The 23,741-nt window shown below is 45.2% G+C and overlaps 2 protein-coding genes across 3 annotated transcripts; both read right to left on the bottom strand.

Moving 5' to 3' along the window:
• Window positions 1-830: 830 nt before the first annotated feature.
• Window positions 831-13,843, bottom strand: LOC132387314 (zinc finger protein 229-like). 2 transcript variants are annotated; one of them, XM_059959673.1, is made up of 3 exons: window positions 12,064-13,843; window positions 9,096-9,246; window positions 831-2,965 (listed from the first exon to the last, which is right to left on the bottom strand). In XM_059959673.1, the coding sequence occupies exon 3, from the start codon at window positions 2,561-2,563 to the stop codon at window positions 1,190-1,192; it is 1,374 nt and encodes a 457-aa protein (XP_059815656.1). In that variant the 5' UTR covers window positions 2,564-2,965; window positions 9,096-9,246; window positions 12,064-13,843; the 3' UTR covers window positions 831-1,189. The 2 variants fall into 2 exon arrangements, with proteins under 2 accessions (XP_059815656.1, XP_059815657.1); XM_059959674.1 differs by having other exon boundaries at window positions 9,096-9,242.
• Window positions 13,844-17,869: 4,026 nt separating this feature from the next.
• LOC132387313 (gastrula zinc finger protein XlCGF26.1-like) lies at window positions 17,870-23,507 on the bottom strand. Its single transcript, XM_059959672.1, has one exon. It carries the CDS (start codon window positions 22,673-22,675, stop codon window positions 20,975-20,977), a length of 1,701 nt encoding a protein of 566 aa, XP_059815655.1. The 5' UTR covers window positions 22,676-23,507; the 3' UTR covers window positions 17,870-20,974.
• Window positions 23,508-23,741: the final 234 nt, after the last annotated feature.

Below are 23,741 nucleotides of genomic sequence, written 5' to 3'. Positions count from 1 at the left end.
CAAGGAAGCTAGTGGCCAAGGGTCACTGTTTGGAACTCTCCTGTGCCCACAAGGGTGGTTTGATTATCGATCCAGTGCACTTCGAATGTGTGCCTGTCACCTCGAATAATCCACAGGAGTGGATTTTGTTTGGGGTATCCTGTGGAGAGCACTTATGTGTTAACCCTTGCTTGGGTATGTGGTGTGGCGATTCACTTGAAGACGATATCCCTGTGACAAGGCACTTTTGTGATAATTTGTATGTGGATTTGGAAAGATGACAGATAAAATCTACGGCGACTGTTAAATCATTTTAACCACTGTGGAACGTGTGGAATTCAACGTAATTGCCTTCTCTCTGCATTTACCCTGGATTACAAATCTCTCTCTCCCATCCCTTATTCATACTTTCATACTTAACCATCTCAAGATGCTAAGCCCAGTTCTCCACCCCCACCCCACAACACCGACTCAATAGTTTGGGAGATATATCTACACACACACACACATATATATACATACATACATAACACTGTTAACTTTGGTTTATCTTGCTTAAGTTACTAGATTATAAGAAGATACTAATGAAAATAATGGTTTTAACATCAAAACCAGACTCCAGGTGCAGTCTATTGCTGCTGGTTTGTTTCTGAAGTGTTATGGTTCGTAACAAAATGCTAGAATCTTTCCTGTCATATCCTATGATCGTAGCTTATAACTCTTATCCCACCAGGTGCTCCACTCAATTCAACCTCTTGTCGTTCTCGCTAACAAAAACTGATTACTGGAAAACTCAGTGAGATAGAAGGTGCAAGATAATACTACACAATAAAGTCAAATGTTATGGGAAACTTTACTGATATACTGTACATCATTGCCTCAGTCAAAGTAAGAATTATAAAGCTCAATTGCTTAATCACATATTGTGTACCATTTGTTATTTCGGGGTACAGTACTGATGTATAACAGGGGGCACATCTCGCAGCATCCACCCAAATGAGATTTCTTTTCTAGGCTGGGGGGGGGGCTATGACCCCCTGTATTAAGTTGCTAGCCGAAGCGATGTATGCATAAGGTTAGATGACTTAGTGAATCGCTTCCCACATTCACAGCAGGAGAACAGCCTCTCCCCAATGTGAACACAATGATGAACATTTAGTTGATCGAGCTGAGAGAATCTCTTCCCAAAGTCTGAGCAGGTGATCAGCCTCTACTTAGTGTGAATTCGCTGGTGTCTCTGTAGTTGAGATGACCAAGTAAATCCCTTCCCACAGTCTGAGCAGGTGAACGGCCGCTCCCCAGTGTGATCTCGTTTGTGTGCCAGAAGGTCGTATGACCGACTGAATCCCTTCCCATGTTCTGAGCAGGTGAACAGCCTCTCCCCGGTGTGAACTCTCTGATGTTCCTTCAGTTGAGATGACCAAGTGAATCCCTTCCCGCACACGGAGCAGGTGAACGGCCTCTCCCTGGTGTGAACTGACCTGTGTACCAGTAGGGGGGATGACCGAGTAAACCCCTTCCCACAGTCTGAACTGGTGAATGCCCTCTCTCCAGTGTGAACACTCTGATGTTCCTTCAGTTGAGATGACTGAGTGAATCCCTTCCCACAGTCTGAGCAGGAGAATGGCCTCTCTCCAGTGTGAACTCGCTGATGTACCTTCAGATTAGATGAGCAAGTGAATCCCTTCCCACAGTCCGAGCAGGTGAACGGCCTCTCCCCAGTGTGAACTCGCTGGTGTGCCATTAGGTTGGATGACAGAGTGAATCCTTTCCCACACACTGAGCAGATGTACGGTCTCTCTCCAGTGTGAACTCGCTTATGTACCTTCAGTTTAGATGACCGAGTGAATTCCTTCCCACAGTCTGAACAGGTGAACGGGCTCTTCCCAATGTGAACTGACTTGTGTACCAGTAAGTCGGATGACCGTGTGAATCCCTTCCCACAGTCTGAGCAGGTGGACGGTCTCTCCCCAGTGTGAACTCGCCGATGTAGCTTCAGTTGAGATGATAAAGTGAATCCCTTCCCACAGTCTGAGCAGGTGAATGGCCTCTCCCCAGTGTGAACACGCTGATGTACCTTAAGATCAGATGACTGAGTGAATCCTTTCCCACAGTCTGAGCAGGTGAATGGCCTCTCTCCAGTGTGAGCTCTTTGATGTTCCTTCAGTTTAGATGACTGAGTGAATCCCTTCCCACAGTCTGAGCAAGTGAATGCCCTCTCTCCAGTGTGAACACTCTGATGTTCCTTCAGTTGAGATGACCAAGTAAATCCCTTCCCACAAACTGAGCAGGTGAACGGCCTCTCCCCAGTGTGAACTCGGTGATGCTCCCTCAGTTGGGATGGGTAAATGAATCCCTTCCCGCAGTCTGAGCAGTTGAACGGCCTCTCACCAGTGTGAACTCGCTGGTGTGCAACTAGGGTCCATGACTGAGTGAATCCTTTCCCGCAGTCTGAGCAGGTGAAAGGCCTCTCCCCAGTGTGAACTCGCTGATGTACCTTTAGTTTAGATGACCGAGTGAATCCCGTCCCACAGTCTGAACAGGTGATCGGCCGCTCTTCTGTACGAACTCGCTGGTGAGCCATTAGATCAGATGACCGAGTGAATCCTTCCCCACAAATTCAGCAGATGACCAGCCTCTGCCTATTGTGAACTGACTTGTGTGTCCACAGGTGGGATGACCGACTGAAATCCTTCTCGCACACAGAACCGGTGAATGGCTTTGACCAGTGGGAACTTGCTGATGTACCTTCAGTTGAAATATCCGATTGAATCCATTCCCACCGTCTGAGCAGATGATCGGGTCCCGACTGTGTAAGATGACGGGTATGCCAGTCACACAGATGATCAACTGAATCCCTCCCCACTGTCTGAGCAGGAAAGATGATCGAGTGAATCCCTTGTTCCACTTCTTAAATATCTGGACAGCGACAACAAAACTAGTGTGTTGTGTTCACGATTCCCGCAAATTCCTCGTCATTTGTAATCTGTAAAGAAATTTACAAAATCCATCAATGGTTGTCGGACAACCTTTCAGATGAGATCACTTGAGATGTCAAGGTGTGATCTGTCATCAAACTGTTTCAGAGAAGTTCAACACAAGTTGGAGAAGGAAATCACCTTCTAACTGGGCACAGTGCTGGTATCTGGAATGACCATCAAACTCTCTGATGCTCTTCCTGTGTCTATAAGAATGGGGCATTTCTGCCATCTCCTATCTGTGACCTGGCTCAGTTTGACTCTCTCCATGGGAATTATTCCCTGTTCCCACCGAGCTTCATGGGTGCCTGGCCCCACAGTAACTGAAACACTCTCACACAAATAGCCGGCAGTGCATTCCACACACCCACCACACTCTGTGTAAAAAAAACTTACCCCTGACATCCCCTCGGTATCTATTTCCAAGCACCTTAAAACTAAGTCCTCTCGTATTAGCAATTTCAGCCCTGGGAAAAAAACCTCTGGCTATCCACACGATCAATGCCCCCATCATCTTATACACCTAAAAACGCTATAAACATAAAGAATGAAATTATGCATTACTTTGAGTATTTGTCCGAAGTATACAAAATTATGAGGGTATAGATAGGGTAAATGCAAGCAGCGTTTTCCACTGAGGTTGGGTGGGACCACAACCAGAGGTCATGGGTAAGTGCGGAAGGTGAATATTTAATGGGAACATGTGGAAAAGCTCTTCACTGAAATGGTTGTGAGAGTGTGGAATGAGATGCCAACACAAGTAGTGAATATGAGCTCAGTTTCACCATTTAAAGGAAGTTTGGATGTGGGCCTGGAGGGTAGGGGTATGGAGGGCAATGGTCTCGGTGCAGGTAGTTGCATTAGACAGTTTAAATGTTGTTGGTGTTTTTCGGCATTGACCAGGTGAGCCAAATAGCCAGTTTCTCTATGAACTGTTCCACGTTTCTATAACAGAGAATCTGGCCAAACTTGTTTGGAAGGGAAAAGGTAGGAGTGACAATGGAGCAGCAATGGTTGGAGTTTCTTGGAACAATTCGGGAGATGAGTGATCGATACATCCCAAAGAAGTGGAAGGATTGGAAAGGCAGGAGGACGCAACTGTGGCTGGAATGAGGACCAAAGCCAACGTAAAAGCCAAAGAGAGGGTAAAGAAAAGAGCAAAAACTATTGGGAAGCTAGAAACCAACAGAAGACAAATAAAAAAAGTCAAATGAGCTCAGGGAGTGGAATGATGATTAATGAATCAGTCATTAATGAGTCTTGGTAGCACCCAACAGTCTGAGGCATTTAGAGGAATAAAATATCCAGGGCCTCAATATCTCCTGAATGCCAAGTTTCCCTGAACCAGTTACGTTTCAACTTTCATTTTGTAAGGCACGTACAAATTCTACACCCTCAAAATTTCACTTCTCAAGGCCTCCCTCTTACTAAGTACTCCTTTGTCAGGAAACAACCTGTCCCAATCCACACTTGTCAGATCCTTTCTGATACCATCAAAATTGATCTTTCTCCAATATAGAATCTCAACCCATGATCCAGACCTCTCTTGTTCCATCTTTATTTTGAATTTCATGTCATTATGATCACTAATTTCTGTCACCAGCCCTGATCATTGCCTAACAGCTTATTGCACACTTCTACATCGGGAATTCCACGTACCAATTAAGGGCACATTTGAGAAACTCTACCCCATCTAGTCCTTTTACAGTATGGGAATCCCAGTCAAAATATGGAAAGTTAAAATTACTTACTGAATAACTTTTGTTACTTGGCATGGTCTGCGATCTCTCTCCAAATTTGTTCCTCTAACTCCCTCAGACTATTCGGTGCAACCACGTCCCAATAATGGCTACAATATCATAATTCCCTGTCCTGAGCTCATCTGGCTTTCCTCCAATGCTTCTTGCATTGTGATATACACAGCTCAGCACATTCATCGCACCATGCTCAACCATTTGATTGCTGAATCTCTCTGAGGTCTGAACAATATCTGACTGGTGTCAAGAAAACAAACTCTCCCTCACTGTCACAAAAACAAAGGAGCTGATTGTGGAGGACAGGAGGAGTGGAGACACAGACAAGGGTGTCACCCTGTGACAGGTGAACAACCGACAGCTTCCCCAGTTTCCGAATCCCCAGTAGTGGGCACTTAATCTGGACTCCACCGTGTTTGAACCCCTTCCGTCAGCGGCCGACCCTCATGTGATTCTGTGCTATGACCCTACGGGGTGCATCACTGAGGAAAGCCAATATTATGCACCCCTCGAGCGAGAGAAGTTCCCAGTCATGGTGATTGGAGAGGTTAAAGGAAAAGAGGGCAGTCCATTACAGGCCGAAGTTCCGGATTTCCTTTGGTGACATTGTTAGGATTTGCCCTGGATTCAAGCCAAAGAGCCTATGGTTCCTTGCCCACACCCTGGCGAAACAAGCCTCCAGCACCGAGGGAGACTGGCAAGACTTGGCCGCGGTCCAACTTCAATACTGGAAGGAGTGTGAGGTGAAGACGGGACATCTGGTAAGACATTCTTTTAATATTGACCGAACGCAAGACATTGTACCACAGCCCTGGACAATTTCAGGCCATGGCTGTCCGCACCAACTGCCCCCGTCTGGATCACCGTCAAAGGAGGACAGGCTCTCCCATCCATTCCGCAATACTCCCTCTAGCCCGTCCGGATCACTGTGAAAGAAGGACAGACTCTCCCATCCATTCTGCAATACCCCCTCTAGCCCGTCCGGATCACTGTGAAAGAAGGACAGACTCTCCCATCCATTCTGCAATATCCCCTCTAGCCCGTCCGGATCACTGTGAAAGAAGGACAGACTCTCCCATCCGTTCTGCAATACCCCCACTAGCCCGTCCGGATCACAGTGAAAGAAGGACAGACTCTCCCATCCATTCTGCAATACCCCCTCTAGCCCATCCGGATCACTGTGAAAGGACAAACTCTCCCATCCATTCTGCAATACCCCCTCTAGCCCGTCTGGATCACTGTGAAAGAAGGACAGACTCTCCCATCCATTCCGTATTACCCCCTCTAGCCCATCTGGATCACCGTGAAAGAAGGACAGACTCTCCCATCCATTCTGCAATACCCTCTCTAGCCTGAGGCAACGTTTTATGAGGATGGAAACTCTTTTGTGGATCCAGCAGGGAAACGATGCGATAGTGACGGACAGTGAAGTAATTGAACAGGCCTCTTTTGAAGCAGCTGTCTCCGCCCAGAAGGCTGAGCTGTTTGCTCTGACTCGTGCCTGTATCCCAGCAACAGACTGAAGTGGGAATGTTCACACAGACTCCCGTTATGCGTTTGGAATTGTACATGACTACGGGGCTCTCTGGGAACATGGGGATTCCTGACTTCCTCTGGCCACCCCATTAGTAATGCCACCTTTGTAAACAACTTACTCACCGTTCTACAGCTACCTCGAGTTTTGTTCTTCTCAGGGGGCTGCCTCTGAGGAGGAGTGAAAACTGTGGTCCCAGATGGGGTGCCAGAAAGTTCCCGGCCTAAGGTTTCTGATCACCTAGTGGGACAGGTTTGTGTTCCTACACAATTTTTACCAACATTGGTCGATCATATACATGATTTGACACCCCTGGTAAAGGAGGGAATGGTTGGTCACCTGTTCCCTGCACACCGTGTACGACTCCTTTGACAGGTGGATCTTTCTGGTGTCTACAAGTTGATTTTATTGAATTGCCAAAAGTACAATGCTATAGATACTGCTTAGTTATTATAGATGTGTTTAGTAGATGGATTGAAGCTATTCCAACTACCATTAATACAGTTATGACTGTTGTGAAGGTATTATTACAGGATATAATTCCCAGGTACAGCCTGCCAAAGATGCTGAGCTCTGACAATGGCCCACACTTTGTGGTGAAAGTAAATGAAGGGGTGTGTAACAAACTAGCTATCAAGCAACAATTCCACTGTGTACACCACCCACGGGCCGCTGGCAGAGTGGAAAGAGCCAATGGCACTCTGAAGAGTAAACTAGCCAGACTAACAGTGGAGACTGGACTCACTTGGTTGAAGGTCCGACCATTAGCCCGATTCCATATGAGGGCTACCCCACAGGGGAAAACAGGGTTGTCACCAGCTGAAATCATTTCTGGACAGCCCATGAGGACACCCTGGGAACAAAGTCTCAGGATTAAAGGCAAAGTGAATAAGAATAAGGAAACTTTGTTCTTGAGGGATATTGGAACTCTGATAAAGAAGAGAGAGATGTATGACATGTATAAGAAACAGGGAGCAAATAAGGTACTAGAGGAGTATAAAAAGTGTAAGAAATTATTCAAGAGAGAAATCAGGAGGGCTAAAAGACGACATGTGTTTGCTTTGGCTGTCAGGGTGAAGGATAATCCAAAGAGCTTCTCCAGGTATGTTAAGAGCAAAAGGATAGTAAGGGATAAAATTGGTCCTCTTGAAGATCAGAGTGGTAGGCTGTGTATGGAACCAAAAGAAATGGGGGAGATCTTAAATGTTTTTTTTTCCGACTGTATTTACTAAGTAAACTGGCATGGAGTCAATGGAAAGAAGGCAAACAAGGACTTATTTGTCCCTGGGACCAATAAGGCAAACAGGGAACTCTGTATTGACGTCATGGAACCTATACAGGTAGAAGAGGAGGAGGTGCTTGCTATCTTGAGGTGAGTAGATAAATCCTCAGGACCTGACAGGGTATTCTCTCGGACCTTGAAGGAGACTATTGTTGAAATTGCAGGGGCCCTGGCAGATATATTTAAAATGTTGTTACCTACGGGAGAGGTGCCGGAGGATTGGAGGATAGCTCATATTGTTCCGTTGTTTAAAAAAGGTTCTAGAAGTAATTCTCGAAATTATTGGCAGGTAAGTTTGATGTCGGTAGTGGGTAAATCATTGGAGGAGTATTATGAGATAGGATTGACAATTATTTAGATAGACAGGGTCTTATTAGGGAGAGTCAACACGGCTTTGTGTGTGGTAGGTCATGTTTAACAAATCTATTAGAGTGTTTCGAGGAGGTTACAAGGAAAGTGGATGAAGGGAAGGCAGTGGATGTTGTCTACATGGACTTCAGTAAGGCCTTTGACAAGGTCTGCATGGGAGGTTAGTTAGGAAGATTCAGTCGCTAGGTATACATGGTGAGGTAGTAAATTGGATTAGACATTGGCTCAATGGGAGAAGCCAGAGAGTGGTAGTGGAGGATTGTTTCTCTGAGTGGAGGCCTTTGACTAGTGGTGTGCCACAGGGATCAGTGCTGGGTCCATTGTTACTTGACAACTATATCAATGATCTGGATGATAATTTGGTAAATTGGATCAGCAAATTTGCTGATGATACAAAGATTGGAGGTGTAGTGGACAGTGAGGAAGGTTTTCAAACCTTGCAAAGGGATCTGGACCAGCTACAAAAATGTGCTGAAAAATGGCAGATGGAGTTTAATACAGACAAGTGTGAGGTGTTGCACTTCGGAAGGAAAAAATAATGTAGAACATATAAGGTAGATGGTGGGGCACTGAGGAGTGCAGTAGAACAGAGGGATCTAGGAATACTGATACAAAACTCCCTAAACGTGGCGTCACGTGTAGATAGGGTAGTAAAGAGAGCTTTTGATACATTGGCCTTTATGAATCAAAGTGCTGAGTATAAGAATTGGAATGTTATGGTGAGGTTGTATAAGGCATTGGTGAGGCCGAATTTAGAGTATTGTATGCAGCCCTGGTCACCGAATTACAGGAAGGATATTAATAAGGCTGAAAGTGTGCAGAGAAAGTTTATGAGGATGTTGCCGGGACTTGAGAAACTGCGATACAGAGAAAGGTTGAATAATTTAGGACTTCATTCCTAGGAGTGTAGAAGATGAGTGTAGACTTGATAGAGGTATATAAAATTATGATGGGCACAGATGGAGTGAATGCAAGCAGGCTCTATCCACTGGGAGAAAAAAAAAACAGAGGACATGGGTTAAGGGTGAAGGGCGAAAAGTTTAAAGGGAACATTGGGGGAAGGGCTGCTTCACAACTGGGTCTGACAGAGGCATAACTGGTTCTTCTGGGCACATTTTGTCTCACTCCCAACTATTTCCTACCTTCCTTTGTGCAGGTACATAATGTCTAAAGGACCAGTGTTTGTAAATGAGACTCACCAAACTTTCTCCTGACTGAATCAGTGGAATCTCCGAGTCAGATGGGTTCTCTCTAGTTGATGCTCTCAATCCTCGGGCTGGTTCACTTGTTGCTGTTCCCTCATCTTCAGTCGTGGTTTTTCTTCCAATAAATCTCTCACTGCAAGTCTAACTTTAACGTGAAAGATAATGAAGCACGTTCACAATGAAAAGGAGAACCAAACATTTCTGCTTAATGTTACTAGGAACAAAACTCACTGAAATTTAAACGTTGAAAGCAAATATAATGATCTCAGTGAACAATCTTTTATTGTCCTTCAAATGTCACAAAGCGATATGGGATAAGAAGGAGCCATCATTCAGTGATGGTAAGACATACGACACAGGAACAGAATTAGATGATTCGATCTATCTGGTCTGCCACACCATTCAACCATGGCTGATTTTTATTTCAACACCATATTCCTGTTCCTCCTGTAACCCTGAAGCTAATTAGCAATCCTGAATATATTAATCTCTGTCATAAATATACCCAAATGGCAGCCTCAGCCAACCTCTGCGGTAACAAATTCCACAGATCAGACAACTTTTGGCCAAAAAATTTTTCTCATCTGAGTTTTAAAGGGAAGCATCTTTATTCTGAGACTGTGCTGTCAGATCACACACTCTCCATGTCTAATGGAAACATCCTCTCCATGTCCACTGTATCCAGGCGTTTCAGCATTCGGTAGGTTTACTTAACCATACACCCCTCCACCACCCCCACCGTCCCTCTGAACTCCATCGAGCACAGGTCCAGAACCATCAAATGCTCCTCCCACAGAAAGCCGATCACTCCTGAGATTATTCATGTGAACCTCATTAGCAACAACTGTACTGAACACATTTCCAGGAATAACAGACAAATCGGTTCCAGGATAATTGACAGGGAAAAGTTGTGCTTTCTTTACTGTTCTACTATCACATGTGTTGGCGCGTGGCCAAGTGGTTAAGGCGTTGGTCTAGTGATCTGAAGGTTGCTAGTTCGAGCCTGGGCTGAGGCTGCCCGTGTGTCCTTGAGCGACGACACCGGTCCCAAGCTGTATGGGTCCTAATGGCCTTCCCTTGGACAACATCGGTGGCGTGGAGAGGGGAGACTTGCAGAGTCTAACAGAGGCCTACAAACTATCACAGCCATTTTCATTTCCAGGTGAAGACAGGTCCATTTCATGAAATATAAACCAAGAAATAAAAATTACCAGTAACACTCAGCAAGTAAGGAACAGCTTACAATACAATTCAATTAATATCATTTCATCAGAATGACTTCAAACATTTACAGTTTTTAGTGGAGATCTCCAGCACAGCTGCCTGCCTGATTTCCACTGTGTGACAGTGAGGGGGGGGGGGGGAATTTCCAAACACAGTTTGAACACCAAATTCACGGGTCTATTTCTACTGTTGTAAACATGGAACAGCCCATTTACTCACAGCCTCTCCCTGTGAGGATGGAATGGGAACTCATCCTCTCCTCAGACTGGCAGTCATTGCTTCCAAAGGAACTCCAGAAACAAACATCTGATCCCTGACCAGAAATACTCGATCAACATCTCACAAGCACACACAGATCAATCCCTGGGTCCACTTTGCCTGGATCAAAAACCGTGATCTCCCAGGACCCAACCTCACAGAGTCACACAGCTGAATCTGCCACTTACCGACCCTGAGAGTCTCACACATCGTCCCCACATCTCACACTGGGTCGTGCAATCTGGGATTTCCCCACAACCAATGTCCAGCTGCTCAAAATTTCTGCTTCATTGCAGGACGAGCATCCAGCCCCATCTGCAGAAGCTCAAACCAAAGTCAAAGCCAAAACACCAATAGTTCCATTTGCCTGGAAAGCCCATCACAGGATTAGAGCCCAGGCACCAACTCTCCCAGTACTATTTTCTGCCAGTAAAATGCTGCAGTGTGTCAGCCCGTCACTGTTCATAAACTAGCACCTCCACACCAATGCACAACAGAACTGGGTCCTGATGACCCTCCGGCATTCCAGCTAACAATAACCGATTCTGGAAATGACTCAGCGAGGCCAAAGGTACAAAAGAACACTTCACAATGAAGACAGAGATTGGAAGAAAGATTGCTGATATATAACATTGAGGAGGTGGGATACAAGGCGGACTGAGGATGACCCAGATGGTTAATGTATTTCACTGAAGCGGGGTTGGGGGGTGTGAGGAGACTGGACAGAGTTTGAACAAGATGAACAGATGGAACCAGGTGGGAGATGGGATCAAGGACGATCACTGATGGTCCTCCAGCAACACATAGGTACTGAATGAATAGTACATACTATTGTCCAAAAGATTCTAAAATGACAGAATTAGCAAAAATAACAAGAGCTTTGCCAGATGTATTTTGACCCGCACCAGATTTTTATCAACACAACCATAGAATGTTTCCCATCCAGACACTTCACGCTTTGCATGGTAATTACTCTGCCCGTGACTATGAGGAACTGGTAAGACCTTTGGATCCAGATTAGCACATCACAGAAACCATTCTCCCCTATAGACTTCCCAGTCCCTCGGTAAAGCAGGCAGTGAAATCAAAGATCCCCACAATCTGGGACGTTCTCCTTTCTTACCCACCCCAATCCGGGAGGAGACACAACAGCCAGAAAGCTCCAGGACAAATGTGAGGAGCCTCAGGAAGCGAGGCGAGTTCGGGAGAAGTTAACGGGACTCAGTGGCCAACATCAGATTTCCCCAACACAATATGGAGGATGCGTGACCACCCATTTAGAGATTGTGAACATACGCAAAGAGATCGTTACATCTATGGTTAAATGGGAGGGACAAATGGGATCACGTGACCGGTGGGTTCTAACACCCCAGACAGAGTCTCCAGCTTCCCAGCACTCTGTGGAAATAAACAGACGCCCCTCACATCTCCTCTCACCTTAAATGTGTCAGATATTTTAAACCCCCAGGAAAAAACATACCCTCTGTCCACTCTATCCATTCCTCTCGTAATCTGATAAACGTCCATCCAGTCTCACCCCAGCCTGCGCCGCTCTGGAGAAAACAACACAAGTTTGTCCAAACTCTCGTTATAGCTCATGCCCTCTAATCCAGGCAGGGTCCTGGTAAACCTCTTCTGCGCCCTCTCCAAGGCTTCGACATCCTTCCGACAATGGGGGCGACCAGAACTGTATGAAACACTCCAGATGTGGGCTGACAAGTTTTACAAATCTGCAACATAACTTCATGAGTTTTGAACTCAGTGCTTCAACTAATAAAGACAACCTTGCCATTTGCCTTCTTAACCACCCGATCAATCTGTGCAGTCTCTTTCAGGGAGCGATGAACCTGGAGTCTAAGATCCTTCTGATCATCGAAATTGTTCAGGGTTTTGCATTTAACAATGTACTGTCTCATACATTCAGGGCTGCAGTGCTACCAGAGCGGAGCCGGAGAGCCGCTCCGACACCTCTGAGAAACAGTCAAAATAAACAAGCGCGGACTTTAGCAAGCCTGGATATTAAATAGAGGGAATTTTACGGAAGCGGGGGTTGGGATGAGGGGGTGTTGGCTAGTGGGGAAAAATACCACTAATAACATTAGGATATTTGATCGTTTTTGGTGAAATCCTGGAGCTGTGACTGTTTTTTATTTAGGTATTTGTGACATTCCTTCTCGCTCAACCCGTTGTCCTAGGAAGCTGGGAAATAGCTGGACACAAATGCAAGCATTCATCCGCTCTTTCCCATGGATACCATTGGATTCCAGGAAGGAGCTATATTAAGCAAGGAATGAACATCGAAACCCATGTTTAAGAGTCGAAAATAATGAAAGAAATATTCACTCTCGCTCATCTTCGGCCTGATTTTGATCAGATACACAAGCTAATCATCCAAAATCCCCTTCTACACCTGGATAAATTTAATTTTGTTTTGGAAGCCAAATGGAAAAAAAAAATTCTAGGTTACAAGCTAGTTTTACGTCATTTCATATGATTAGTAGCTGATCAACTCCTTGGCCTCGCTCCACCAACTGTAGTTGATTGAAAAGAAGCTCTTTTTCTCTTTGTGTTGATAGGAAAAAAGAGTAATTTAGTGAGGAAATGAACTAGATGAAATGCATTTCCAAACCTCCTAAATGGTTGCTCTCCACCCGTTAACATTTGTCACTTCCAAAATACAATATTTTATATACGTATCGTTGCGATAATAATTTATGTAAAGATTCTAGCTTCTTTAACTTTTTATATATTTAAACACTAAACTGGATGTATGAAGGTCGAACCATGTAACACCAGACGTGTGAGGATATTTTGAGTATCGACACTCACAGGTACACTTCAATATATTGAGAAAGGGATGGAGCAGTGGACCCAGAGTGAAGTGATAAGCAGGTGAGAGGACGTACAAAGACAGAGGGGATGAGAGGGAGTGGGACGGAGGGGTATGAGGTAAATTTGTTCACCGGAAGGGGAAATCGATATCCATGCCATCAGGGTGGGTGGGGGCACCCAGACGGAATACAAGTTGCTGATCCCGCACCCTGAGGGTGGCCTCATCTTGGCAAGGGATGGGATGACACGTCGGAACGGGAATGGAAATCGGAATTGAAATGTTTGGACACCGGGAAGTCCCGCTCGGAGTGGATGGTTGAAAGATTAATTTATTATCAAAGCAGGAATTCATAAATAACACTGAGTTTTTTTCCTTTTCCGAGAACCACGAAACAAAGAAAACGTTAGTCGTTCAGAGAAAAAAAAATGAAACTCCCTCCCCACCCCCCCGCATCAAAAGGACGGCATCCCAATCATCAACCCCCAAAACCCACCCCTCCCCCCCGCACAAAAGGGAAGAAAAATATCGACACCCGTTAAAAACGTTCCTACCCGACACAACTGCAGAGGAGCCGGTGTCACCAGTGTCGAGGCGGCCGCATCGGGAGCAGCGGACACAACCGGCGACCCCGGAAGATTCACAGGTGAATTGTCGCCTCACCTGGAAGGATGTTTGGACAACGGAAAGAGTTCGGCCGTCCGGCCCTGTCACTGTGACACCCCGAACTCCACATCAAATCCGTCCAAACGAATCTGGGCGAACTTTAATGACCAATAAATATAATTCCTCTCAGCGATCAGCTGTCTGAATGATCCCCTGACTCTGAGAGGAAGGGGTATCTATGGTCCACACTGTCAGGGTGTTGAGTTTACCAGGAGACAAAGACTGCAGGGACGAGAGGTTTTCTGTTGACTAATACACTGTGTGTGGATCCCGCTGGCAATTCTGGTGTTGTGACCCGAATCGAGACAAACACCACGCTGCCCACTCCACCAACAACACGGCACAGCCGTACACATAACAGGGGACTTTACATCCCACAACACTGGATTCGTGATGAAACCCCTGATTAATATTGTCGTCTCACCGAAAAGTCCATTAACTCTAACCCTGCAATATGGTGTAAAATCCCGCTCCCCATATTAACACGGGTTATACAGACCAAACAGCAAACTGCCGGAGGAACTCAGTGGGTCGGACAGCATCTGTGGAGGGAGATGGACCGTAAACATTTCGGGCCGAGACCCTCCCTCTGGACTGAGAGTGGAGGGGAAATAGAGAAAAGAGGTGAGGGGTAGGGATGGGGCATGAGCTGGGGAGTGAGAGGTGGATTCAGGTGAGGGGGGAGGTGGAAGGTGAAAATAGTGACAGGGGTGGGAGCTCAATGGTTGGGGCAACACGGAGCTGCAGAAGATGGAAATTAATTCCATAAACAATGAGGTTAGAGAGTATTTGTTATAGAGAGTGCAATGAAGATCCACTTGACTGATCCCTGGAGAGGTGGGGTCATAACCTGAAGAAAGATCAAATGTGGTAACTCTAAATGTCATTTAGAGAATCGAGGACTGAGAGGTGAACACATTGAAATGCAGAACATCATTACCGGTTGAACCAGTGATCCCAGTCTCTGAAAAAGGGGATGGGAATCGAGCCAGTGACTCTGTGACCTGGGGGTGGAGGGAAAGGGATCGGGGTAGATATGGTGTGGAAAAGTAGACATGTATCTGGTGTAAATATGGAATAATGTGGGGAATGCGGCGGATGGGTCGGGCAGCATGTTAGGGCCGAGGAGCAGAGTCACCAGTTCAGGAGGGAGACCCTCCACCCGTCACCTGATCCCGTTTCCTGTTCACGTTTTTCTGCAGATCTGCAGCATTTGCGGGTCACTGCTCGACGTGTACATGCAGCTTCACCTTTGTCCCTTTCAGAGAACGCAGTGAGATCCGGATCAAATAGCTCCACACAATTAAATTAGATTATTACATTTACACAATTAGAATAGCTTATTACATTTTTTTTATATATATATATATATACTTTGTCACAATTGTTAAGATCTTTTGTTAATTAGGTTCTACTGCTACCGCAGAGACAACGAATTTCTTGGCATATGCCGGTGCTATTAAACTTGATTCTGATATTGATATGGGAGAGCCACCGCCGGTCACCTGATCCCAGTTACTGTAGATCGTAATGTGAGATTGAAGCATTTTCCATATATTTGCTTTCCACAGAAATGACAACTGGTCAGTTTCCTTCTGTGGTTCCGGAGCAGAAGCTCAGTCTGTCTAATATTTCCACACAATTAAAGTGGTGTATTTGTTTATTATCATCACGTACTGAGCTACAGTGAAAATCTTGCCTGATGTACCATCCACACAGATCGATACATTACAACAGTACATTGAGCTCATAGACAACAAAAAAAATAACTGTAACAAAGTATTATGGCTGCAGAGAAAGTGCAGTGCAGATAGACATATGGTGCAGGGTCACGTCGAGTTACATTGTGAGGCCGAGTCCATTTTATCATTCATTTGGCTTATAACTGCAGATAGGAAGCCATCCTTCAGCCTGGTGTTACGCACTTTAAGGCTTTTGTATCTCTTCCCCGATTGGGGAGCGGGTTTGCAGGAAGAATGTACAGGTAATGAGGTTCTTTGTGTACATGGCCTGCTTTTCCGAGGGAGGGGAAGTGTAGGGAGAGTCCATGGAGTGGAGGCTTGTTTCTCTGATGTTCTCTGCTCTCCAAAGTTCTCTGCAGTTCCTTGCAGTCATGGGCAGAGCAGTAGCCATACAAAGGCATGAAGTATCGACAAGGAGCTCAGAGACCTCGGCCTTCACCCTGCCTTGTGTAGCTGGATCCTGGACTTCCTGTCAGATCACCAGCAGGTGGTAAGAGTGGGCTTCATCTCCTCTGTCTCTCTGACCCTCAGCACACATACCCCACAGGGTTGTCACTTTGGCCCTCTCCTTTACTCTCTGTGCACCCATGACTTGTGTTGCCACCCACAGCTCCAATCTGCTAATTAAATTTGCTGAGAATACTACATTGATTGGCCTAAACTCAAATAATATCTTTCAATCGATCAAATGCCCCTGACAAGGTTCAGTCCAAACAAACTTTTCACCCTTCTTCAGGAGATTAGTCAGAGGAAGAGCGAGAGCAGCAAAGTTCTTACAGAACTTACGATAATATCCATCCATTCCCAGAAACCTTCTAAGAGCCTTCTTACCAATCAGAGATATGCTCTTCCCAAGTGTCACTCCCTGTGACTAAGTCATCAATATAGGCATCTGTGTGTTCTAACCCTCGAATTTCAAAATTAATCATTCTCTGGGATGTTCCTGGAGCATTTTTCTTTCCAAAAAGCAAAACATTGTATTCATACAACCTAGATGGTGTCGCAAAGGCAGAAATTTCTCTATGTCTGTCCGTCAATGGAACACACCAATACCCTGTCAACAGATCAATCTTTGTAAGAAATTAGCTATTCCAACTTTATCGATGCAATCATCTATCCTAGCGATAGGATAGGCATCTGTTTTTGTTACTTCATTTACCTTCCCATAATCTGTGCCCCTGAGACCTACTGAATCTGTTTCCACGCTTACAACAATTGCTCAGCCAATTTACATTCTCTACGTTCATGCGATATGGGTGTTGTTTAATCGGTTTGGCTTGACCAATATCTGCATCATGTAATGAGACCGTGGTTTGCTTGCGAACATCGCAAAAGAAATCTTTAAACTTCAGAATTAATTCCTTCAGCTGTTGTTGCTTTGGCTGCAGATGAGCCAACTTGTTATCAATATTTTCTGGAACAACGGAGTTCATTAGCCTAACTGGGACCACGTTTGGCTTGTGAAAAGTCTCAGACGAGTCAATTGTTTCAAGCTCAGTGTTACCAGATTCATATGTTTTGACAACAACACTCACAGATGGTGCCTGATTGTCAAAACAAGGCTTTATCATATTTATGTGTGCCAGGTGTGTTAGTTGACGTAGGTTGTGTGTTGTAATAACATAATTCACATCATTAAATTGAGAGACTATTTCATACGGTCTATTGAATTTCACCTGAAGTGGATTCGTCAACATAAGGCAAGCACCTTATCTCACACCTGGTATTTTCTTTCACAACCCTGCTTATCAAACCAACACTTCATTTTGTTTTGAGAAATCTTTAAGTTTTGTCTCGCTAGACCACAGAATTGGTGTAGTTTATTTTTGAAATTTAAAACATAGTCTAACAAGTTAACATGTACATCCCCATCAATCCACCGCTCCTTTTACAAGGTCAAAGGTCACCTCACTCTGCGTCCAAATACGAGTTCAAATGGAGTAAAGCCCAATGATTCCCGAACCGACTCTCTTACTGCGAACAAAAGCAAATGTATTCCTTCATCCTAGTCGTTTCCATTTTCAACGCAGTATGTCTTAATCATTGTTTTGTGGGTAGAGTGAAATCTTTCTAAAGCCACTTGTGATTCCGGATGGTATGTAGACGATGTAATTTGTTTTGCTCCCAGTTCATAAACTACCTGCTGGAATAACCCAGATGTAAAATTACTTCCTTGATCAGACTGGATTTCTTGAGGCAAATCAAATAAAGTAAAAAAAAACTCAGTAAGAGCCTTCGACACAGTTTTATCTTTAATATTTCTGAGCAGTATTGTCTCTGGGAATCCGGACGCAGTACACATAATAGTTAGCAGATACTGATGGCCAGCTTTAGTCTTTGGCAATGGGCCAACATAATTCTCTATAACTTTAGAAAAGGGTTCACAGAATGCAGGTATAGACCACAGTGGGGCCACTGGGGTGACCTGATGAGGTTTAGCCAAAACTTGACAAGTGTGACAAATCCCAGCATTAATTTCTGGTTTACCCTGGTCATCCCTGCTACTCTTTTCGAAACTCTTATTCAGGGTAACCATACGCTTATGAGTTGAAGCAAACTGATCTGCTAATCTAGCAGACTCCTGCATAGTGGCAGCATCATTTCCATCTAAATAAGTCTTTATGTCATCAGGGACACTCTTATTGAATTCTTCAGTTAAAACCAACTCGTTCAAGCTGTTAAAATCATCATTTACATTTTTATATGTGCACCAGCGGGCAATACACACAAATTACTCATAAGCAAATTTCATATAAGTCTGGTTCACAGGTTTCTTCAAATTTCTAAACTTTTGCCTTTATGCTTCTGGGACCAACTCATAAGCTTTGAGCACAGCCTGCTTCACTAGGTCATAATGTGTGGTGCGTGGCCAGCTGGTTAGGGTGTTGAACTAGTGATCTGAAGGTCATGTTTTCGAGCCTCAGCCGAGGCAGTGTGAGTGTTTTTGAGCAAAGCACTGAACCACACACTGCTCCTGCACGTTTATAGCCCAGTGGCGATGATTGGTGCAGTATAAAAAAAATCAGCTGCTTCATCAACTGGCAAAGCAGTATAGGCATGCTAAGCCTTTCCCTTTATCACACTTTATGAGACAATTTTCTGTCTGTTTTTCTGCCTCTCTAGCCTCAAACTGCCTCTGCCTTTCCGCAGCCTCAATCTTTAATTTTTCTCACTTGTACTGGAGCTCAAGCTCACGAGGTTCACTTCCAGGAAACACCTCCAACTCCTCCACTTTAAACACACCCTCAGATACATAATGTTCAGCTATCACCCTCTGCATCTGTGCCCTCCTCATTGTCAATTTCACCTTAACAAGTTTTAACCTTTCAGCAATACTCAACAACTCAACCCTTCTGGCGTCCTCTAATGCCTCAGAGGTTGGCGCTTCCTGACATCGATCAACATCCATTGCTGCAAATTTCCCAAACAGAAATAAATCAAAAGAGTTTTCCCCAATGAAATTGATAATTAATCAATCCTCAAATTTGATCATAACCCAGATGCAGGAGAACCGTAACGCTTCAGAAACGAACCAGCAGCAACAGACTACTACTGGAGTCTGTTTTTGATGTGAAAACCACAATGCTTATTAGTATCCACTTATAATATAGTAACTTAAGCAAGTTAAACGAAAATTAACAGTGTTATGTGTATATATGTGTGTAAATTTAACTCCCAAACTATTGAGCTCAGGGGAAACAAGGCTTGGAGTCCTGAGATTGTAAAGTATGAAAGTTCAGTTTATCCACAAAATAGGTGATGGGAGAGATATTTGTAATTTAGGGTAAATGTCAAGAGAAGGCAGTTATGTCGAACAGCAAGGGAGATGAGGCTGCGTGCAGAGCTATGGTGGAAATCTTTGTCAGATGGTACGAGCAGAATCATCTGCAGCTTAATGTGAAAAAGACTAAGGAGCTGGTGGTGGACCTGAGGAGGGCTAAGGCACCGGTGACCCCTGTTTCCATCCAAGGCATCAGTGTGGACATGGTGGAGGATTAAAAATATCTGCGGATACGAATTGACAATAAACTGGACTGCTCAGAGAACACTCAGGCTGTTAACAAGAAGGGTCAGAGCCATCTCTATTTCCTGAGGAGACTGAGGTCCTTTGACATCTGCCGGACGATGGTGAGGATGTTCTACGAGGCTGTGGTGACCAGTGCTATCATGTTTGCTGTTGTGTGCTGGGAAAGAAGGTTGAGGGTAGCAGACACCAACAGAATCAACAAACTCATTCATAAGGGCAGTGATGTTGTGGGGGTGGAACTGGACACTCTGACAGTGATGTCAGAAAAGAGAATGCTGTCCAAGTTGCATGCCATCTTAGACAATGACTCCCATCCGCTCCATAAAGTACTGGTTAGGCACAGGAATACATTCAGCCAGAGACTCATTCCACCGAGATGTAACACTGAGCATCACAGGAAGGCATTCCTGCCTGTGGCCATCAAACTTTTCAAATCTTCCCTCGGAGTGTCAGACACCCTGAGCCAATATGCTGGTCCTGGACTTATTTCCACTTGCAAAGATTAACTTATTATTATTTAATTATTGATGGTTTCATATTGCTATATTTCTACACTACCTTGGATGGTGCGGCTGTAACAAAACCCAATTTTCCTCAGGATCAATAAAGTACGTCTGTCTGTCTGTCTGTTCTGCAGGTTCCACAGTGTTAAAATGAGAGAACAGTTGCTGTAGATTTTATCCATCATCTTTACAAATCTACATACGAATTATCACCGAATGTGACTTGTCATGAGGGGTATCATCTTCAAATGAATGACCACATCACACACAGGCAAGGGTTAACACATAAGTGGTCTAAACAGGATATCCCAAATCAGATCCACTCCTATGGGTTAAATGAGGTGACAACCACACATTCGATGTATGGCGAATGGATAATTAACCCACCCTTGTGGGCATAGGAATGTTCTAAACAGTGACCTTTGGCCACTATTTCCCTGGTTTCAATCCTTTCATTTTTCATCCGTCTCCGTCTGACTCTGAGTGTCTGTGTCCTCGGTTAAAACGAAACAAGCTGCGAGCGATGTAAACAAGCTGCAAGTCAGACTTCTTAATTTCTGTCTCTTAAAATGACAGTCCACAGCAAACGAAACCTAGGGATTCATAACAACGGCCACTCCCCACTATGAATTGACGTGTTCCAGTAGTTGGGATGACTGAGTGAATCCCTTCCCACACTCTGAGCAGGTGAACGGCCTCTCTCCAGTGTGAACTCGCTGATAACTCAGTAGGGTGGATAGATCAGTGAATCTCTTCCCACAGACTGAGCACGTGAACGGCTTCTCCCCAGTGTGAACTCGATGATGTCTCTGTAGATTGGATAACTGAGTGAATCTCTTCCCACATTCTGAACAGTTAAACGGCTTCTCCCCAGTGTGAATTCGCTGATGCTTCCGTAGGGTGGATGTATCAGTGAATCTCTTCCCACATTCTGAGCAGGTGAACGGCTTCTCCCCAGTGTGAACTCGCTGATGACAAAGTAGGGCGGATGAATCAGTGAATCTCTTCCCACATTCTGAGCAGGTGAACGGCTTCGCTCCAGTGTGAACTCGCTGGTGTCTCTGTAGGTGGGATGACTGAGTGAATCCCTTCCCACAGACTGAGCAGGTGAATGGCTTCTCCCCAGTGTGAACTCGCTGATGATTCCGTAGGGTGGATGAATCAGTGAATCTCTTCCCACATTCTGAGCAGATGAACGGCTTCTCCCCAGTGTGAACTCGCTGATGACTCAGTAGGGTGGATGGATCAGTGAATCGCTTCCCACAGACTGTGCAGATGAACGGCTTCTCCCCAGTATGAACTCGATGATGTCTCTGTAGATTGGATGACTGAGTAAATCCCTTCCCACAGACTGAGCAGGTGAACGGCTTCTCCCCAATGTGAACTTGCTGGTGTGCCAGTAGGTGGGATGACCGAGTGAATCCCTTCCCACACTCTGAGCAGGTGAACGGCCTCTCTCCAGTGTGAACTCGCTGATGCCTCAGTAGGGTGGATAGATCAGTGAATCTCTTCCCACAGACTGAGCATGTGAAAGGCTTCTCCCCAGTGTGAACTCGATGATGTCTCTGTAGATTGAATAACTGAGTGAATCTCTTCCCACATTCTAAGCAGGTAAACGGCTTCTCCCCAGTGTGAACTCGCTGATGCTTCCGTAGGGTGGATGAATCAGTGAATCTCTTCCCACATTCTGAGCAGGTGAACGGTTTCTCCCCAGTGTGAAATCGCTGATGCTTCTGTAGTGCGGATGAATCAGTGAATCTTTTCCCACATTCTGAGCAGGTAAACGGCTTCTCCCCAGTGTGAACTCGCTGGTGTCTCTGTAAGTGGGTTGACTGAGTGAATCCCTTCCCACAGACTGAGCAGGTGAACGGCTTTTCCCCAGTGTGAACTCGCTGATGACTCTGTAGGGTGGATGAATAAGTGAATCTCTTCCCACATTCTGAGCAGGTGAACGGCTTCTCCCCAGTGTGAACTCGCTGATGACTCTGTAGGGTGGATGAATAAGTGAATCTCTTCCCACATTCTGAGCAGGTGAACGGCCCCTCCCCGGTGTAAACTCGCTGATGACTCTGTAGGTGGGATGACTGAGTGAATCTCTTCCCACAGACTGAGCAGCTGAATGGCTTCTCCCCAGTGTGAACTCGCTGATGTACCAGTAAGGTGGATGACTTAGTGAATCCCTTCCCACATTCTGCGCAGGTGAAAGGCCTCTCTCCAGTGTGAACTCGCTGGTGACTCTGTAGGGTGGATGGCTGAGTGAATCCCTTCCCACAGACTGGGCAGGTGAATGGCTTCTCCCCAATGTGAACACGCTGGTGAGCCATTAGGTCAGATGACAGAGTGAATCCTTTCCCAGATGTTCAGCAGATGACCAGCCTCTGCCCAGTGTGAACTGACTGGTGTGTCCACAGGTGGGAAGACCGACTGAACGCCTTCTCACACACAGAACAGGTGAATGGCCTTGCCCAGTGTGAAATTACTGATGTACCTTCAATTGTGATAACCGACTGAATCCATTCCCACTGTCTGAACGGGTGAACAGCCTTTCTCCTGTGTAAAATGACGGGTTGCCAGTTGGTCAAATGACCGAATAAATCCCTCCCCACAGTTGAGCAGGAAGGATGGTCGATTGAATCCCTTGCTCCTTAAATATCTAGAGAGAGACAACAAAACTGGTGTGCCGTGTTTGAACTTCCTGGAGACAAATTCCTTCTTGTTTTTAACCTGTAAAAAGATTTACAAAATCCATCAATGGGTGTAGGACAACATTTCAGATGAGATTACTTCAGTTACCAAGGTTTGACCTGGTATCGCACTGTTTCAGTGAGGTTCTACCCAAGTTGGACAGAGAAATCATCTCCTGACTGGGCAGAGTGCTGGTATCTGGAATGACCATCAATTCTTTGATGCTCTTCCTGTTTCTATAAGAATGGGGCATTTCTGTCATCTCCAATTTGTACCTTGGTGGAGTTAGACTCTCTCCATTGGTATTATTCCCTGTTCCTGCTGAGCTGCATGGGTGCCTGGCCCCACAGTAACAAAACCAGTCTCATGCAATTAGTCTTTCTTGATGTGCATCTAGGATTTTCTTTTATGTATTATTAACGTAAAGTGCCACAGTTTTAATGCCATATTAAAAATTCCTGTTGAGGTGAGTGGTTGGTCTGCACAACTGTTAAAAAGACAGAGTGAATTTTTGTAATATTTCACATTCTTGTAGAAAATTACAACACAGAAACAGGCCCTTTGGGCCATCTAGTCTGTGCTAAACTATTTAAACTGCCCACTCCCATACCCCTACCATCCAGGTACCTACATGAACCTCTGAAATGTTGAAATTGAGCTCGCATGCACCTCTTGAGCTGGCTGCTCATTCCACACCCCGATGAC

The sequence above is a fragment of the Hypanus sabinus genome, unplaced genomic scaffold, assembly GCF_030144855.1.
Source record: "Hypanus sabinus isolate sHypSab1 unplaced genomic scaffold, sHypSab1.hap1 scaffold_1732, whole genome shotgun sequence".
Taxonomy (NCBI): Eukaryota; Metazoa; Chordata; class Chondrichthyes; order Myliobatiformes; family Dasyatidae; genus Hypanus; species Hypanus sabinus.
This window is presented reverse-complemented; position numbering and strand designations above follow the sequence as displayed.